This window comes from Theobroma cacao, chromosome 4 (assembly GCF_053813885.1).
Source record: "Theobroma cacao isolate CCN51 chromosome 4, ASM5381388v1, whole genome shotgun sequence".
NCBI lineage: Eukaryota > Viridiplantae > Streptophyta > Magnoliopsida > Malvales > Malvaceae > Theobroma > Theobroma cacao.
Window position 1 is genome coordinate 35964965 of NC_142642.1, and position 20101 is coordinate 35985065.

The 20101-nt window shown below is 34.4% G+C and overlaps 3 protein-coding genes across 3 annotated transcripts; 2 read left to right on the forward strand and 1 right to left on the reverse strand.

Annotated features, from left to right (window-relative positions):
* The first annotated feature begins 1188 nt into the window (after positions 1-1188).
* Positions 1189-5220, forward strand: LOC18602797 (Leucine-rich repeat receptor-like protein kinase family protein). The gene is made up of 2 exons (XM_007034407.3): positions 1189-4215; positions 4482-5220. The coding sequence occupies exons 1-2, from the start codon at positions 1302-1304 to the stop codon at positions 4997-4999; spliced, it is 3432 nt and encodes a 1143-aa protein (XP_007034469.3). The 5' UTR covers positions 1189-1301; the 3' UTR covers positions 5000-5220.
* A 4540-nt stretch (positions 5221-9760) lies between these two features.
* Positions 9761-10805, reverse strand: LOC18602798 (uncharacterized). The gene is made up of 3 exons (XM_007034408.3): positions 10701-10805; positions 10178-10261; positions 9761-9913 (listed from the first exon to the last, which is right to left on the reverse strand). Exons 1-3 carry the CDS (start codon positions 10803-10805, stop codon positions 9761-9763), a joined length of 342 nt encoding a protein of 113 aa, XP_007034470.3.
* Positions 10806-15021: 4216 nt separating this feature from the next.
* Positions 15022-15709, forward strand: LOC18602800 (glycine-rich protein). The gene has a single exon (XM_007034410.3). The coding sequence runs from the start codon at positions 15054-15056 to the stop codon at positions 15534-15536; it is 483 nt and encodes a 160-aa protein (XP_007034472.3). The 5' UTR covers positions 15022-15053; the 3' UTR covers positions 15537-15709.
* Positions 15710-20101: the final 4392 nt, after the last annotated feature.

Here is a 20101-nt window from a genome sequence, read left to right on the forward strand (position 1 = left end):
TTATTTGTCTGATTGTCTCTCCTTGTATAGTTATAGAAGATAACTTCATTGCTTAATAAAGTATAATGTTTGAATTAGATCAAATAAAGTAAAAAAGGAATTTTTTTTTTCTTTTGGGCAAAAGAGAATGCTGATATAATTAGTAGGAAAACATACCATTTATAATAACTTCCAAACGTCTGCTCTTATTTAAGGCAAAAAGTTGACTTGCCAAAACTAATTCAACAACAATATTAATCTTTAAATAACCATTACCAATCTGAAGTCTGAGACCAAAGTTTCCTACCCAAAATTTGGTAGTAATAATTACTAATAAGAAAAGTCATAACTCTTTCAAGAACATATGAATTCCCACTTAATTTAACCCAAATATTGCAAAAAATTAGATAACATGCCATGTTGGAATGGTGAATGCACCAGAAGGCTCAAGGGGGTTCAGGGGTCAGGGAGGTGGCACCAGGTAAATGGGTGCTTGAGATGAGCCGACACAGTTTTGTAACTGAACCCAGAAAAGCTTCCAGGGACCAGAATGGGAAAGAGTGAGCCCAATGTCCTTTTCTGGTTTAATAAAAGTAATAATAAAAAGCAACAGCGAATGGGGAAGACAGAAACACTAGTGGGTACTTGAAGTTGGAGCTAACTGCCACACTTTTCTCTCATATATAGTGTAGTGTAATAGAGTCAAAAACTGATGCAGTACTATAACTATATATGAAACAAAATCTTCAATACATATAATATAGTATAACTTCTTTTCCTTGCTCTTTTTTCTTTTTTTTTCAATTTTTTCTCCCTGGGGAGAAACCAGATTAAACTATTGAGAGATACAGAAAGATATGAAGTCATGGGCACAGGTGCTGTCTCTCTCCTTGCTGCGCGTGAGACCAGCTAGCACCTCCCCTCCCTTATTAAAATCTCGTGTTTATATGTCGTTTATAGGGAGAGAGAGAGAAGCATCCTAGGAGTAGGAGAGTGGGGTGGTGAAGGAGGTGGTTGTGCTTGCGCAGTTTGTTGATCTCTAGGCTTTGCTTTTGTTCATTTCTTTATCTTTTTTAGTATTTGTTTAGTTTTAAGTGTTGTAATATAGAAAATTAAGCCAGTCCCAAATAGAGCTTGTTCTTTTGAGTTTGAGTTCAAAGCAAGAAAGAAATATAGTGTGTGTGTGTGTGTGTGTGTGTGTGAGAGAGAGAGAGAGAGAGAGAGAGAGAGAGATAGAGAGAGAAAGAAGCAAGCACAGAGAAAGAGAAGAAGCAAAACCCAATGATGCAAACCCGAGAAGAAAGGTTTGGAAATTGAGGCAAATGTCGATGCCCAGCTCGAGGCAATCCTCCTCCTCCTTCTTCTTCTTCTACAACCTCTCTTTTTCATCATTCTTCATTTCATTTCTCTTCTTCTTCCTCACTACTGCAACTTTTGCAGCTCCAAACAAAGAAGCTTCCATTCTATTCTCATGGATACAGTCTTCTCCAACTCCACATTCCTCTTTTTCTAACTGGAATAATCTTGACCCCAACCCATGCAACTGGACCTACATAACATGCTCTCCTCAAGGTTTTGTCACTGACATCAATATACAGTCCGTCCCTCTTGAGCTTCCTTCACCAACCAATCTCTCTTCTTTTCACTCTCTCAAAAGACTAGTCATCTATGATGCAAATCTCACTGGCACTATCCCGGTTGACATTGGTTATTGTACAGAACTTACTATCATTAAACTTAGCTCAAACAGTCTGGTTGGCTCCATTCCTGCAGGCATTGGTAGGCTCCAAAATCTTGAGGACTTGATTCTGAACTCTAATCAGCTAACCGGGAAAATCCCAGTTGAGTTAGGTAACTGCAAAAGCCTCAAGAATATTTGGCTTTATGATAACCTTCTTGGCGGAGCTATCCCAGCTGAGCTAGGAAAATTGTCCAGTCTTGAAGTTCTTCGAGCTGGAGGGAACAAAGATATTGTTGGGAGAATTCCTGATGAGATAGGAGACTGCAGCAACTTGACTGTTTTGGGGCTAGCTGATACAAGAGTTTCAGGTTCATTACCACCCTCACTTGGGAAGCTAAGCAAGCTTCAAACATTGTCTATATATACTACAATGCTCTCCGGTGAGATCCCTCCTGAAATAGGTAACTGCTCTGAGCTTGTAGACTTATATCTTTATGAAAATAGTCTATCAGGATCGATCCCGCCACAGATTGGTAAACTTAAAAAGCTTGAACAACTGTTCTTGTGGCAAAATAGTCTTGTTGGGAGTATCCCAGAAGAGATTGGCAATTGTAGTAAATTGATAAATATTGATCTTTCTTTGAATTCTTTATCTGGAACCATACCTTTGTCTTTGGGGGGTCTTTTGGAGCTTCAAGAGTTTATGATTAGCAATAACAATGTGTCTGGTTCAATACCTTCAAATCTCTCCAATGCTAGTAATCTTCTGCAGTTGCAACTTGATACAAACCAGATTTCAGGTTTGATCCCACCAGAGCTTGGAATGTTGTCAAAGCTTACTGTTTTCTTTGCCTGGCAAAACCAGCTTGAAGGAAGCATTCCTTCAAGTTTGTCTAGCTGTACTGATCTCCAAGCATTAGATTTGTCACATAATTCTCTCACTGGTAGCATTCCTCCTGGCCTGTTTCAACTTCGGAACCTGACAAAGCTTCTGCTGATTTCGAATGATATTTCTGGTTCTATACCCCCAGAGATTGGAAATTGCAGCTCTCTTGTGCGTTTAAGGCTTGGTAACAACAGGATCACTGGTGTCATTCCTAGCGAAATTGGGAGTCTTAAGCGCTTAAATTTTCTTGATTTGTCTAGCAACCGACTTTCTGGCCCAATTCCATATGAGATTGGGGGTTGCACAGAGTTGCAAATGATAGACCTCAGCAACAACATTCTACAGGGTCCCCTGCCTAACTCATTGTCATCTCTATCTGACCTCCAGGTGTTGGATGTCTCCATCAATCGATTTGATGGTCAAATACCAGCAAGCTTGGGCCGTCTTGTGTCATTGAACAAGCTAATTTTAAGCAAGAATTCATTGTCTGGATCAATACCTTCTGCTCTTGGCCTCTGTTCAAGTCTCCAGTTGCTTGACCTTAGCAGCAATGAGCTCACTGGAGGCATCCCAACAGAACTTGGTCGAATAGAAGCCCTTGAGATTGCTCTTAACTTGAGTTGCAATGGACTCACAGGGCCAATCCCTTCTCAAATGTCAGCACTTAGCAAGCTTTCCATACTGGACCTTTCCCACAACAAGCTTGAGGGGGACCTGGCTCCACTTGCAGCGCTTGATAATCTCGTTTCTCTGAACATCTCCTACAATAACTTCGAAGGTTATCTGCCTGACAACAAGCTTTTTAGGCAGTTACCACCAGCAGACCTGGCTGGAAATCAAGGCCTATGTCCTACAAACCGGGACTCGTGCTTCTTGGGCAGTGATGGCAGGGCAGGATTATCAAGAACTGAAAATGAGATAAGGCGATCGCGGAGGCTTAAACTAGCAATTGCATTGTTGATCACCCTAACAGTGGCAATGGTTATTATGGGGACAATTGCAATGATTAGGGCTCGAAAAACCATTAGAGATGATGACGATTCTGAGTTGGGTGACTCATGGCCATGGCAATTCACTCCCTTCCAGAAGCTAAATTTCTCAGTAGAGCAAGTTTTGAAATGCCTGGTGGATGCTAATGTGATTGGAAAAGGGTGTTCGGGGGTTGTTTATCGTGCTGATATGGACAATGGTGAAGTCATTGCAGTGAAGAAGCTTTGGCCAACAACAATGGCGGCATCTGATGGATGTAATGATGACAAATGCGGGGTTCGTGATTCTTTCTCAGCGGAGGTGAAAACGCTTGGTTCAATCCGTCACAAGAACATTGTTAGGTTTTTGGGCTGTTGCTGGAATCGAAATACAAGATTACTCATGTATGATTATATGCCTAATGGGAGCTTGGGGAGTCTCCTCCATGAGAGAACAGGGAATGCTTTGGAATGGGAGCTCAGGTACCAAATTTTGTTGGGGGCAGCACAAGGCGTTGCTTACTTGCACCATGATTGTGTCCCTCCAATTGTTCATAGGGACATCAAGGCAAATAATATCCTAATTGGCCTTGAGTTTGAACCTTACATTGCTGATTTTGGCCTTGCCAAGCTTGTAGATGATGGTGATTTTGCTCGTTCCTCCAACACTGTTGCAGGCTCTTATGGATATATTGCTCCTGGTAAGATTTCTTCCATTTAACTAAATGCAATGTTTTCCAAGTCTGTTATAGTAAAGTATTTATTTAATTTTCATGTGTGCTGCTTTGTTATGTTAATTGCTATGTTTTCCTTGACAAAATTCATGCTTAAGCATTTACTCTTAAACATTTACAATGTGGCTTCTTTATCTAGAAAAGTCAAATTCATTGTTGCAGTGCTTGGCTAATTAATGATTCAAGGTCATTTTATAGCAATCTTGAGCTAATTATTTACCGTTTCTTGGCAGAATATGGTTACATGATGAAGATTACAGAGAAGAGTGATGTTTATAGCTATGGTGTAGTTGTGTTGGAAGTCTTGACAGGGAAGCAACCAATTGATCCAACAATACCAGATGGATTACATGTCGTTGATTGGGTTAGACAAAAGAGGGGAGGAATCGAAGTACTTGATCCTAGCCTACTGTCTCGACCAGAGTCAGAAATTGAGGAAATGATGCAAGCATTAGGTATAGCTTTATTGTGTGTAAATTCATGCCCTGATGAAAGACCAAACATGAAAGATGTGGCAGCAATGCTCAAGGAGATTAAACATGAAAGAGAGGAGTATGCAAAGGTTGATGTGCTACTCAAGGGATCACCAGCAATTGATACAAAGGAAAGTAAGAATTCAAGCACAGTTCCAGCAACATCATCATCAAAACCAGCAATGCAAAGCTTGTATCCAAAAAGCAATAACTCCAGCTTCTCTGCATCCTCTCTACTTTACTCATCTTCGCCGAATCCCAGAGTGGGGTTAAAGTGATAAAGCCAAAAATGGTTATAGGTAAGCAGAAGGAAGTTTGTTTTCTTGTCTGTTTCTTCAGTTTCAAAACTTTTTTGTTTTGTATGTAAAGAAGAAAAGCTTGATATTTGTTATAACTAAATTCTGGAAAAAAAAAAAAAAAAAGAGGGCCAAGAGTTGCAGGTTTGGCTCTTGGAGCACTGTGTTAACAGCTAAATACAAGCAAAACAACTATTATCTCACAGTTTTCCACCAGGCCATGCCATTGTTACTATTACTATTTAGGTCGCAGGGGTTCCTTTTCCTTTCCAGGGAAAAAGGAGTGCTTGACTGGCTTTAAGTCACAGAGCATATGAAAAGAATCTAAGAATCTAGTAAAAAGTTCATAAAAAGTTTCTCACCAGGTGATTTCAGACTGAAAGATCAAGTCATTGATTTGACCTCTAAATTCTGTTGGATGGGAACCATGATAAGTTGGGGGCCTTACCTTTGAGTCCTTGCATGTGTGACTGTATAACGTAGCTTGGTGTGTCAGTTTTCTCATTCCCTAGTTAGTAATCAGTAGGAAAGAATTGATTCCTAATATTGCCTTCCAAGGATCTTAGATTGCTGTGCTGCTTTAACCAGGGCAAAGCTTTCTGTGGAAAAGGACTACTGCACTTTCGGCTCTAAAGTTCACATTGGCTGTCTGTACAGCTGTGTCAAAATATATTGTCCCAGTGACACTGCTGTTACCTTATGAAGCAGTAAATTTTATTTACGTTATCTTTACTAGATTTTTACGGCAATTGACTTTCTTGTTGATCAAGTAAAAAGGAAGTAGGAAGTATGATTTATTACTAAGAAATGTGGTAGAGAGCCATAGATGGTTTAATGAAGAGAGAGGTATTGATTTAAGTCTTACAATAGTCATTAAGGTATAAGAATTTACAGGCCAAGTCGAACTTAAGAATCTTGTGATTTTCCCTTTCCACTGCTACGCAAGGGACATCGCCTAAAGAAGTGAATCATCCATATCAATCTTCCCTTGTTCATGAAGGATTTTTCTATGGTACTCATTGCAAAGGACATTTTCCAGCTTTGATTGTGCCTATCGGAGTGTGATAATGCAAGCACAAGTACCCAAAGTACCATATTTCCATATTCAGGTGCCGCAGTTTTGCATGAAAATCAAGGAAAGAATAAGGGAAAAACAGTGGCTGCTATGATACATCTAAGCCAGAAGCAAAAACAGCTTGCCAAGAGTATAGACTAAGCAAAAGCTGCTTAAATAATTCATATTTATTACTCAAACGATTGCATAATTGTTTCAAGTGTTGTACACAGAAATTAGTGCACATAGCTTGACTTCTATATAGCAGTGAATTCTGTTGCAATCTTAAAATTTATATGTTTACTGAATTTATATGTTTTATTGCAAAGTTTATCTGGAGCTTAGCTCAATGCAAATCATGTCCCACACTCAAGAAAGGAAATCTTAAATGTCTTTATTATTAAAGGGCATTTTTATTTATTTTGTGGGGTGATACTGGTTTCACTGATGTCTTTCCAGTATGTTTGGCATGTTAGTATTTTTTTTTTCTTGAAAAGCTAGTACACTTCACTTCAAACCAAGCATATATCATGTAATACCCCACATCTCATATCAAATGTAAATGTGATTGTTAAGGTTTATATAACAATACAAGTCTATCACTACTAGTAAATGTGATTGTTAAGACTTATATAACAATACAAGCCTATCATTAGTAGCAACTTAACTTTTAATAAAAATACCTAATTGTTAGGTACAACAAAGGTTTATTCTATTACTATGCTAATAAACAAATTTTCTATAAATGAAACTGATCCTTCCTAACCCTAACTAGGAATTGAGAATGTAAGGAAGCCTTCATCTGAAATTTACCAAGCGTGGACTCTCCTTGACCATAAGAAGCCAGAGGCTTTATGCTGGTAAACCTCCAAATGTGAGTATTGGAGATTTTGGTGATTGGAACCCAACTCTTTTAAGTAATGAGCTGGAAGATGTGCCCAACTGCCCAAGAAGTAACATTTGGAGTCCAACATACTACCCTACTCTTTAAATAAGGAAAACAATTTAATAAAAAAAAAACTCTACATGCCTCAAATTATTGGAGTCAAGCATTCATCTGATAAATCCCTGGGTTATTGGCAGTTAGCTTTTCCTGATGTTTTCAATTGCTTCCCAAAAGAGTAAGAATTATTCTATCTCAGTATATTCTTTTTTTCCTGGTTTGCCCGAGGGCATCTCCAAATTGTTGAAGCTTCAGATTTCACACTTTGTAGACCTTAAAATATGATTACTAATTGTTGCCTGATATTTATGCCATCTTCAACGTCAAAATTATGGAAAGAACAAATGATTATTGGTGAGAATTTTGCTGTCCTCAGCTATGTAGAGAATATGGACAAATGAAAACAGTATAAAGAACTTGGCATGTTATCCATAGAGCATGAGCAAGGGGAAAGAAGCATTCCTGCCCTAATTTACTGTATTTCTAGAGTTGATTTATCTGATCAGTTCGACACAATTTAAGTAATTCAATATTTACCATGTGCATAGTCTGACTCTAAGTAATGTCATGATCTTTTCAACATGACATTTCTATGTCAGGTCCAAAAAGGCCACAACCATCTGCTCCGCAGTCTGCTCAGCGGCCAATAGAGCAGCCACAATGATGCCAACATTAAATTGCTTTTCTGAAGAATCGAAAAAAGGAAAAAAGATTAGTAAACTTTTTTTCTGGGACAGCTTATAGGTCTGCACAAATCTCTTGAGAGTGTCACATATAGTTTCTGATTCTTTGCTGTTCATCCAGGCCAAGCCAGTCATTCTGAGGCCAGAACTGAGATAAAGTAGTAAAGGGAAATTCATGAAACTGGTACTTTCATGTATTTGACTCTTTGGGAACTCAGAACTCTCAAGAGCATGGGCAAAAATAGTAGCTGGCAACGGCACTAATTCAACTTGACCTTCTTTGTTGGTCTGGAGCAGTTTGACATACTATATTCACGAGGCATCGAACTATTGGTAATAGGAGTGAATCATCATGATGTTTGCTCTATCTCGGTGTGCTTCCCTTTCTCTGTTGTCAAAACTCAAAATGCTAATCATAAAACAGAATGAGGAAATTGTGCTGTGAGACTATATCCTTAGAGAAAACTAGTTTGTGCTAGAGGAGCAAGTCCATATTCTTCATGTTACAGTTGCTTTTAGAACACCTAGAAATCCAAATTCCTTCCAAGTTAGAATTTTCATTTTGTTGTATTCTCTGCAACATTGTCTCAAATAGAAAACCACAGCTTCTCCCGAATGCATGCTTTCTGAGGTGTTGAAGTCAAATCGATAATTAACAAATTATTGTGGATATAAATTCTCTGCTCTTCTCATTTCTCAGTTTCACTTGCGTTTATGCATCAATAATTAGCATTTGACAGATATTTCCAAGCGCCAAATACTTGAGACCCAAAGCATCAATTTTGTTTTCTTGGCCCACTGCAAATTAAACTCTTTTGTAAATAAGATTGAAGGATAACCCACAGGCTCCTCTAGGAAATGTCAAAACAAAATATCGACTAGTAAAGTAATACCACTTGGACTAATTAATGGGAAAAAAATCGAAAGTGAACTATATATAGAAACTCTTCAAATTTTGGTCTTGAAAATCGGAAGAGACCACCGTGCTTCTGGTTCTGCTTCTGCTATTTCAGCTCTCCATATACTGGGGAAGTTGGAAGCAGACACTATATACTTCTTTCTCCTAGACAAGCAGCATTATAGATCGAGGACAAAAGTGAAGAAGCAGCAGTAAAAAGCTCAGTGACCAAAATTATGGCTACTATGAAGCGTAAGTGAAGGTCAGAGAGTAGGATTGCCATGGAAGAGAAGTTGTTCTTTCTGGGGATGGGTATTATAGGAGTAAGAAGTTACGTATTTGATAAATCAATAAGAAATTTGTTGGAGCATATATTTGAATATTTAATTTTAAAATTAATTGACAGTAGATGAAGACTTCTTTCTTATATTTATATACTTTTGATACTCTCAATTAAATAAACAAGATATTTCTTTATCATCACTTTAATACTCTTCCTCACGTGTAGAGATAACAAATTTAATACTCTTTTTCACATGTAAAAATAACGGATTTATCATGTGTTATGAATCATGAAAAAACCAACTAATGGAGATAGCACGTGTTTTGTTATCATGTTAAACTTTTAAGACAAGCATCCAATCAAAACCAATTGACAATAAATCAAAAGACAATTATTTTATTTATATGTACTATTACGATTTTTCACAAAATTTCCAATTTAAAAATTAGAGGTATACTATAATGAATCTTCATAAATTTCTGATATAAAAATTAAAGGCTCACATTGTTTGACCTGATCCCAAGTTATTAGGGTTTGATTACCTTTTAAATTGTTTGAATATTGAAGCTTTTTTAAAAATAAATTGTTTGAATAATGAAATTGTTACTCTTGGTATGGGTGGCAATCAAAGACGTTGAAGGCAAATCATGAGATTATATTGATTTAACTAGAACGTAGTAGTTGTCCACATCTCAACAAAAGTGTACTAAGAGAAGCATACAAAGAACAGTAAAGCCATTACAAACATATACATTGTTCTCAATATTTCATATATTGACGTGTCACTAACAACTTTAGGCTTAACTTAGTCTTGTTATTTCTTGCAATTAAAATGGTCAAAATCTGAGGAAATTAAGGAAATGCAGCAATTCTAGGTTGGCTTCATTTTTTGTTCTTGTTGCCTTCTTTTTTCATCTCATTTTTTTTCTTGACAAACTCTGTGGCAATTTTGGCTGCTCCCAATGAGAACAATTCTGCTGCTTTCTCTTTGACGACATCAGCTGTTTCACTCACTTTATCAGACATTGTTTTCACCTGGAATTCCCATAAAATGTGTCAATATAAACCACTCAACAAGATCTAATTTAGGCTGTCCTGTTCATGTTTATGACGAATTAAAAGGTTAAATGGGTCGAAAGGATTGTTAAGGTGGAATTAGTTGCACTTGCCTTGTACAGGCTATTTGCCACCTTTGAAGAAGAGGAACTTAGACCCTTACTCTTTGAATAAAGAGATACATACACTTATATCATTGAATCAAATGCTTAGGTACATTAATTATTATAGATTGCATCTTACACTTTTAGAAATAGATTCAGCCGCATCTTTAACTGACTCTGCAGCTTCTTTCACGCTGTCAGCACTCTCTTCGGACTTCTTGCACTGTGATTCTCATGAAAACCTTGTTAGAACTTAATTTGCAAACTACACTAGTATATACCACATTATTCAAACCAATTACAATTATTACAAAGTTTTATCCAAGCTGCTATATATATATTGCAGCAATCAGGGGTAAAACAAACACGCATATTAGTGAATAGAATGAATCAGAACCAACATTTTTATTGTAATTGGAGGAAACCCAAACTAAATTAGTTCATATTTCTGCAACAATGGTGTTGCATATCCTAAATAACCGATTAATTAACCTTTTCTTTCTCTAAAGCGACGAACTCCACTTGCATGGTAAAGGTTATACTTAAATTACCAAATGTCAAACTTGGGAAAAATATCTATTTATGTATTTAACAGGTACATGCAAGTAACACGTGAAAGAAATTACAAATTTCCGAAAAGAGAAAACAAAAAATTAACTTGCCTGAAGGGGTCTTGCAGCCGTGACAAACGCTCTAGTGCTCGAACCACCCATTGCACCGGCAGGGAGGAATTTAGACAACTTTGCAGCGAGTTTCCGGGTTGACATTTTTTTCTTCAGTCTGTAATTTCTTGAGATGGGAACTCTTGTACTTTTCTGGCCAAATTGCAGTCAATTTTTTTATTTTTGTTTTCAGGGATCTTTCTTGATCTTGGTTTGGTTATATAGAGATGGAAGTGGAGGAGGAAACAAACAAAACTGCCATATGTCACTTGTTGAACATTTTTCTGCTTAGTGTGGCTCTGTTAACTGCCTTATGCAGGTGCATGTATTCCGGATCTATTCCTAGTTTTTCATGTTTTTTATTTTAATTTTCACAATATGCTTGGTTCATTAGAAAAAATAGAATGAAAATACAATAGTCATTACAAGATAATAAAATAGAAAAAAAATAACTATTATGTAGATTGGTTCATGAGAATGTAATAGGATAAAAACTATGATTATTATTATTATTTATTTTATTGTTTGATTGGTAAGAATAATTTTAAGAATAGTTAAAGAATAATAGATAAATGATAAAAATATATTTTATTAAAATTTAATAATTTTTTAATTAAAAAACAAAAATCTTATGATGAGAAAAAAATACTCTTAATTAAAATTTAAGAATTTATTTTGTTAAAAGATAAAAATATTCTAAGTAATAAAATCAAAATAACTTTTATTATAATTAAATAATATTTTTACCAAAATACAAATATATTTTTATTATAATTTAATAATATTTTATATCAGAAGATAATTAAAACTTTTATTATAATAAAATAATATTTAATATTAAAAGACAAAATATATTCTTCATTAAATTTAAATAATTCTAAATAATATTACTTATTATATTTATTATATTCAAATAATAATATTAAATAATATTCTTCATAATATTTATTATAGTTAAATAATATTAATATATTAAATAATATTTAAATATATTCATTTCGTTTTTTTAAAAAAATGAAGTAAAACATTTTATACCTTCTGTGCTTTAAAGAGAGAAGGAGTGAGGAAGAGAGAGAAAAAAATAGGTTTATTATCTTTTTATAAGTTAATTTTTTAAATTGTAAAAGGATATATTTGTCTAATCAATTTTTTTTCTTATTCTCAATAATTTGGAATAGCTATTACCAAGAGATTTTAGTAACGGCTATTCAAGCTTCTCTTGAAATGGTTATTCCGAAGAATAGCCACTTTATTTAATCAAATGCAATTTTATCTAAAAATGAGAATAAAAGAAAAATGACTATTCCATTTCTCCAACCAAACATGCCCTTAATGTTTTTATCTTTGGAAATTAATTCAAGAGAAAGAGAGCAGTGACATTGGACAAAGCAATATGCAGTCTACTCGGAACTTCTGATGATCAGAAACATCAGGATAAACCATGCAATTATTTTTATTGATCATAATTCATAAGGGGAATATATATGTATATCACTGGTTGCAACAACAAAATTGATAAAACGGAGGCTGACATGCGCCCCCTTTGAAGCCTATTCTACGGCAGAAGCCATCACAATCAGGAATATCTTCACATTTTCCTTGGCAAATTGGCGCTGCCTCCGCTGCATTTTTCAAACCACAACCACACCAATAGTCATCAATTTGTAAGTAGAAAATTGTAAGAAAATCTTAAAGATTACTAGAGATATGGAAACTGAAGTGAATTAAACTTTTTCCCTTTTTTTAAATCCTACATACCAATAAGTGAAAAGAAGAGAATGATAGCTGTTAGCATAATCAAAACTCTGGCAAGGCATGAGAGGCGGCGAGGACCCATTTTCCTTTTAAGTCTTGAATATTGAATGCTTTTTTTTTCTATGAAATTGTTGCAAAGGGTTTAGCCTAAAGTAGATGAATTTATAGCAATCTGTAAAGTGAAAAAGTAAAAACAACAAAATGAACGTTTATTGCTTTGAATTTAATATCAGGGTACTTTATTGCCATTTAGCTTAGAAAATCTTTAATTACTTCCTGTTGTAAACGTTTCTTTTTGGGGTATAATGTTTATTTATTTGGAAAATTAATAAATACGATAATCTTTCCATATATGGAATATTGGAATATTGTCCAGCTTATTTTTTGAAGGCAATTATATATTTTTATCTTCTCAAAATAATAGTGTTGCTTTCGATTGTCTTTAAAGGGTTGTAAATGTTTTGATTAATTGGTAAAATTTATAATGAAGCATATGATCAAATTCTTATGTTTAGAAATTAATATGATGACATTAATATTGTAGTTCACGAGCAAATGACGTAAGTATTAAATACAAATCCAAAGCAAAATCTCTCAATTACTATGTAAACAGATTAGTTATTTTATGATTAAATATTAATATTCTTTATCATTGGACTTCATCAATTGGCATTTAGAGTGAATTAGAGGGTAAATAGAAAACATTACCATCATGTTGCTAATGCTAATTAATTGGATAATTAAATTAATTTTTTTTTTTACATTTGAAAAAAAAGATTCAAATTTTATTTCTTTTAAAAAGAGATATAATATATTAATCAATAAATTAAATGCTCGAATGTTAATTAAATTGATCTTGCTTCTAGTAATGTAATTATTCTCAGTTCATCAAACAGCACCTAAACTCCAAAGAAAATGTAATTTTTTTTTTCAAGAACCTTAAACTAGTAGTAAGACTCTTGGAGTCACTTGTTTTTTTTTTTTTTTTTTAAGTGATTTTATGGAGCATTAAGCTTCTATGCCATCTAAAGTCTTCAACAATTGTTAGAGATTTTTACTGGCACAGCGTTGAAAGCAATTCTTTTTCACACTAGATAAAAAACAAAAATAAGTAACTCTCTACCAATACAATCAAACTCAAATGCCCAAAAGGAAGCTGGGCATATCCACAAGAATTCACAAAAGCCCTTTTCAGAAAGGGAGCAGAACCCAAAATGATAAAGAGCTATCCACCACAGAATCACATCAGGAAACCGTCTCAACGCAATGCTCCAGAGGAACAAACCCGAACTCAAGAGAGGGTGCAAAGAGAGCGATGCTGCAGAAAAACGAAAACAGAACCGCATCAAGCCCATCACGATCCAGGAGGAAACGGAAGGCTTGAATTCATGGAAAAGGCGTCTCCTTCCAGCCTAGGTTGACAGATCAGCAAACACTTCAAGGAGAAAGATCACTCAGCATCTAGAAAAACTCCCATGATCCAAGGCAGAGATCCTTTGACAATAGTGTCCTACAATAATATTGGATATTAAAATAATTAGCACTAACTCAGATTATTAATTAGAAAAATTAAAAGGTTAATGATTATAATTTATCAGTTTAGATTTTCATTGAATAACCAGTTCTTCAAACAACAAAAGGGGTAAATTACCTCCAAGTATTTGCATCATCAGTTTCCTGGGAGTCTGCCGACAGTTCCAGAAAAGCAACCTGCAAGGAAAGCAGGTTAAGTTAGCTTTCAGAAGAGTACTGCCCAAAAAAAACATTGGCCATCAAAAAATGTTGTTGTGTGTGCACGTCTAAGCATTTAAGCCTTCGCCTATGAGATGGTTTCAAGATGTCAACATTTTGAAGGAAAATTAAAACAGCATCGATAACCCAAAACCCTCCCTGCAACAAGTCAGATCATCGATCAGCAGTCAAGCCCCAAGTTCGCAGCAGGAGTACTGATATACTAGTTAAAATAAAAGAGGTGATTAGCCCAGCTCTCAGCAAAGCTAGTCAAAAGTAAATGGAATAATCAATGGATGGAGCCAGCACAGTTCTCACAATTAAAGATGAGAGATCAATTCAAACCAATTGCTGGGAAAAAAGAAAATCAAGGACTGTTATATTTTGGACATTTTGCCGATTACCACAATTGCCATAGAATTTCCACTGTCTTCTGGTGCATGTTTAGGAATTGTTGGTTTGATTAATTATATAATTGATGATTGGTGAAATATATACTTTATCAATAATTTTTCCGGATTCTGTTATCCGTGCCGATCAATGGCTCACCAAAAATTTCATGCAAAGAGAGTTTGTGTTTACGTAAGTTATACTCTGGTCATAACGCAAACGAATCTGGGAACTCTCCCGTATGACACAACACATGACTTTCTTAAATTTTCTCTTCTTTTCATCCACCTAACTCTCTGATGCCTAATTCAAAAAATTTCCCTTCTCGAGATTGTGAGAGCAAAGTCTCAATTTCATTTACTACATCCCCTTTATTACCCTCAACTGTCCCTTACCTTTCAATTCTCTATATAAAGGTAAATTCCATGCAAAGCTAGCTAACTCGAGGTGGAGGCCAGTTGACCAGGAAAGAGAGAGATGGGTAAGTTGTGGGCATTTTTCGTGCTTCTTATGGTAGCTGTGCATGCAAGTCAGGCACGTAATGTGCCTGGCGATGTAGGCCTCAATAGCCAACAAACAACGATGCCTGACAGCTCAAAGGAGCAAACATTGCAAGCCAACGCACCAAAGGCAGACTCACCAAAGGGTAAGGGCATTGATGACAAGAAGAATTTTATTTACGGTGGAGTTGGTGGCTTCGCTGGGTTGGGCGGCTATGCTGGCGTGGTTGGTGGTCTGCCTTTGGTTGGTGGCCTTGGTGGGATTGGGAAATTCGGTGGAATTGGTGGTGCCGCTGGAATAGGTGGTTACCATGGCATTGGTGGCCTAGGCGGTCTAGGTGAGGCTGGAGGTTTAGGCGGTGGAGCTGGTGGAGTTGGAGGTCTCGGAGGTGGTGCAGGTGGTGCTGCTGGAGGTGGACTTGGTGGTGCAACTGGCAGTAGCGTTTTACCACATCCTTAATTAATGTTGTAGTGATTGGGTTCTGTAACTTAACTAGCTTGGTAGAATGTTTTTCTGATGTCTAAATTTCTCAAATGTTTCTTATTGCTTTATGTTCCTTAATTAGGCATTTGGATGGTCTTGTTGTTAGATGTTAATGTGCCTTTGGAAATAAATGGTTGTTACTCGTACCAGTTGCTGTGTTTGTTTTTCCTAGTTTCTAATGTTGTTTCGTCAATCCATTGAGGTACTTGTATTTCTCTCATTCTCGTCAATTTTGGAATTGCTGATGACCTCCAGCCTGTACATTTTCTGCTTGGATTCTGCTATTTCTAAGTTTTTTCTTAACCTTTCTTAGCAACCAATATCTTCATTTGTTTTAACGTAAAATATTTTTTAAAAAATATTTTTAAGATTTATACTTATTTATAAAATAAAAAAAATTATTTTAAATGTAAAACATTTTACTGATCCATAAGAAAAACAACCATTAATCATAGAAAATGTCTTATCCCTCTAAGGGCGTAAAACATTTTTCAAAAAAAACTATTATATTAAATTTTAAAATATAGATTTAATAAATATTAATATTTAATTTAAAATATTAAAAAAATAAAAGTATATTAATATTTAATTTAAAAGTTTTTAATTTAAAATATTAATATTTAAATTATTCAATACTATTAAAATTAAAAAACATATTTTAATTAAATCATTCAATGCAATTAAATTTTTTTTATAAATTGAATAAATCTTGCTACTAATTATAATAAAAAATATTTTAGTTATTGTCATTTGATAAATACATAAAATTATAGGTTTTGGATATATTATATAATTAATAAATATTAATATTTTTATAGTGAATACATTTAAATATAGGTTTTGAATGTCTTATATAATTGATAAACATTAATATTTTTATAGTGAATACACATAAATAAAAGTTTTGAATTTTTTACGCAATTGATAAATATTTATATTTTTATAGTGTTATGATAAAAAAAGATAAGATAGAATTTTTTTTAAAAATTACAACCTACTTTAATTATAAACTAGCACAGTAAGTATCATATGAATGATTATGTTGCATTAATTATTAAATAAAATATTTGGATACGAGCATGCTTAACTAGTATCTATAAATACCCATTAATTGGATCCAAACCTGTTAACTGAATCCAAACAACTTAATTGCTATACACTATTTTTCATCCAAAGTAAGTTAATTTACTCTAGGAAAGTATTAGGGTTCTAAACAGAGCAGATGATCAAAGTACTACCGGCAATAGGGGAGAGTGTGATGTAGTTAGCAGGATTTACTACCAAGTTGACAGGCCGTGCATCCATCCAGCTTTCACTATTTCAATCTTATGGGTTAATAACAATGGATAACGCATACCTCAAAGTTTATAACCTAACAAATATTGATTCATAAGTTAGAAAAGTTGGGCTATAGTATCGTTTAAAACTTTATGGCTGAAGATATGGTCACGAAATTGATAGAGAAATTCCTAAATCTAAGTGGCATAGAAGAACTAATAAAGGGTGATCATATTAAGAAATAGAAGAATTCAAAAATGAAAAAAAAAAAGCTTTGGAGATCTCAAGTCCACACATTTAGGGCAGAAGTCCAAAAAGACCAAACCTACGCCTAGAAGCTTCCAAACTCAACTAACCCACATGTCAATCAACTAGAGTTCCACATGGCATAAAACTATCAGTCATAGTTGAAAATATTTCGACAAGATAATCCAAATGATAGAAAATATTTTCCATAGTTTGTCAAAACAAAAGAAAACATTAAATTTTCCTATAACATATTTTATATTGAATTTTTTTTATTTTTCAGTTACCAAACGAATCCTATTTATAGTAATTTGAAACATTTCCTTTATTTTTTTTAAAAATGTAATTTGAAGCTTTGTAGCTGCAATATATATGTATTTTTATAACATAATACTTGAAAAAGTTTATAAATTATTTAAAAAAATTCAAATAAGATTTTATTCTTTTATGTATAGTCAATTAAGTTTTTATATTTTTATTTTGAATTAAATAAGTTTTTATAATTAATAGTTTACTAATTTTTATTAACTAAAATATCACTTATCATTTTATACTCACATGACTTTGACATGTAATATAAAAATGTCATATGACTAAGTCATTATATTATATTAACTTACTACATCATCTTTCATTTTTTTTAAAAGGCAAAATGAAAATTCATTGATCATGGGAATGAAAATCTCCCTAAATCAGAATAGTATTAGGACCGGGACCCAAGCACAGAATATTGATAAGCATACCCCTCTTAGCTCGGTATACCCTCCAATTACCTTCGAAGGACCGAGCACAAAAATCAGCCATCCAAGAGGGAAATCAAAAAAACCTATCAAGCAAAATAGATGGCCTTGCTTGTGCTAAAATTTTGCACGATAGGAAACAGACCTGTATACCAAAATTATAAAACAGCTTATACAAAAAGGATCTAAATATCAAATAAACATATCAACATTTTTAAATTAGATGTTATCATTCATTATAACATGTTAATATATCATATTTAAATAAATATAAAATAATAAGTAATATTTTAAATAATAATAATTAATTAATTATTAATTATAAAAATTTATTCAATTTAAAATAAAAATATAAAAAAATAATTTTTTTAAATAATTAAAAAATTTTATAAGAATTATACCTATTTTTGCTTGAAGCCCTGTATTGTAAGTTATAGTACTTAAAGCAGATCAAGTCTTACTGTTCTAAACCGAACCCCTGCAGACCTGCAAGAATTTCAGACATGTGATCGCAAGTTTTCTGACGTGCCCGTTGATAAACCAGACTGGCGAAACTGAACTGCCGCTTTGCATGTGTTCCAGCTGTACGGCCTTTGGCTGCCACGAAATTACTGCTACTATTAAACTTGGTTTTGATGCCTGACAACTATGTAACTCAACCTTAATGAGACACAGAAAAACATGACGGAAATAAATCCAGAACAGAGAACTGCGTTCGTTATTTAACATGTTGTCTAATCAATGATATGCCTGCTAAAGCTTTTGTGTACTTATTATTCTTTTCTCTCTTTATTTTTTTAATTTAAAATATTGAAACATGTATCATCTTTGTTGAACTCTCAAAACTCAGAAGTCAAATCCTATTTTTAAAGAAAATCATGACAAGAGGTTGTTGAGCTTATTAAAACATTGGCTAGCAAAATCAACAACAATTTTATTGTAAAATTGCATTTATATTCAACAACAATGCACTTAGGACAAGTTAAATTACATTGCCCATCACTCTAAACTGGTTCTATTAACGCCCATGATCACCTCCCCAACCGAATCCTCCTCCACCACCGCCGCCACCTCCTCCTCCATTGTCCCTCCCACCTCCATAGCCAAAACCTCCACCATATCCACCTCCGCTGCCGCCACCACCACCGCCGCCTCCTCCTCCACCTCTGCTTCCTACCCCTTTTGAACCACGCCTAAAACCATTCCTTGCTCCACTATCCCCACCATCATCACAATTGTCATCACCTCCATCACCAGGTTCGCCTCGATAATCATTATCCTTTCCTCCAGATCCCGCAGCACCTCCTCTTGAGCCAGTACCAAAATTTGACCCACCACCTCCACCCATATCTCCACCATTACCCTCTCCCTGCTCACAACAATCTTTTTTCTCGTTCAAACTATTAGGATTGACAGACATTGAGCCAATAATTTTTGAAAGCAATAAAATGTTGAAGAGGACAAAAACCATGCTATTGAATAGCTTCATTTTTGCTGCTATAGAATTAATGCTTGTAAACTGACTTGTAGATGAAATATGTTTATATAGAAGAGAAATAAACTAAGGAGGACGTTGGGATCATTGTTTTTTGAATCAAAATGCATGCATGCATGGACATGTGAATCTGAAAAGAAATATCTGTAACATCTCGTGAAAAAACAGAGGTCTCTGTTTGCGTTTATAGCTGTAAGAATCTGAAACAGGTACAGTAATCTATGAAAAACATAATATAAAGACTTTGTTATGGTTCCAAGGTAAGTCATGAATCCACATTTTTACCTCGTTTTCAACTTCAACTTGAAAGGGCGGGTCCAGTTTTCAAGGCCAATAGGGGTGAATGAAACAAGCCAGAGTGGTTCTGTCTCCAGTGAATAAATGGTCAAAATGATTAATCTCAAAAGAGAAAAACACCTTGGAAATTTTGTTATTAATATTTCCCATATGGGTATGGCTATGGAGATGGGATTTTTTTTTTAAATTGAAGAAAGGGAAATTCGAATTCTATTTTTAAGTAATGGATCATACACTAACCAATGAGTCATAGAAATAAAATTAATAAAACAGTTTTTATATTAATACAACAACCAGGAAAACATCAAAATTGCAATAAGATAACTAATTTAGAATTAGCTGCAATTCTTTTATTCCAAAACACAGAAAGATACTTAAACAGTTGAAAATGGTGGATTTGACTCCCGTAATTGAATAAGGTGAAGAAGGGACAGAGTTTAAATCTTTGACGGATCTTGACCCTCTTTTTGGATAACCGTAAAATA

Excerpts from the sequence above, each read along its gene's own strand:
- LOC18602797 (XM_007034407.3), top strand. The coding sequence starts at position 1,302 with ATGTCGATGCCCAGCTCGAGGCAATCCTCCTCCTCCTTCTTCTTCTTC. Across the intron at positions 4,216-4,481 it reads TTATGGATATATTGCTCCTG|AATATGGTTACATGATGAAG; the intron begins GTAAGATTTCTT and ends GTTTCTTGGCAG.
- LOC18602798 (XM_007034408.3), bottom strand. The coding sequence starts at position 10,805 with ATGTCAACCCGGAAACTCGCTGCAAAGTTGTCTAAATTCCTCCCTGCC. Across the intron at positions 10,262-10,700 it reads CGGCTGCAAGACCCCTTCAG|TGCAAGAAGTCCGAAGAGAG; the intron begins GCAAGTTAATTT and ends TGAGAATCACAG. Across the intron at positions 9,914-10,177 it reads CTGAATCTATTTCTAAAAGT|GTGAAAACAATGTCTGATAA; the intron begins GTAAGATGCAAT and ends TGGGAATTCCAG.
- LOC18602800 (XM_007034410.3), top strand. The coding sequence starts at position 15,054 with ATGGGTAAGTTGTGGGCATTTTTCGTGCTTCTTATGGTAGCTGTGCAT.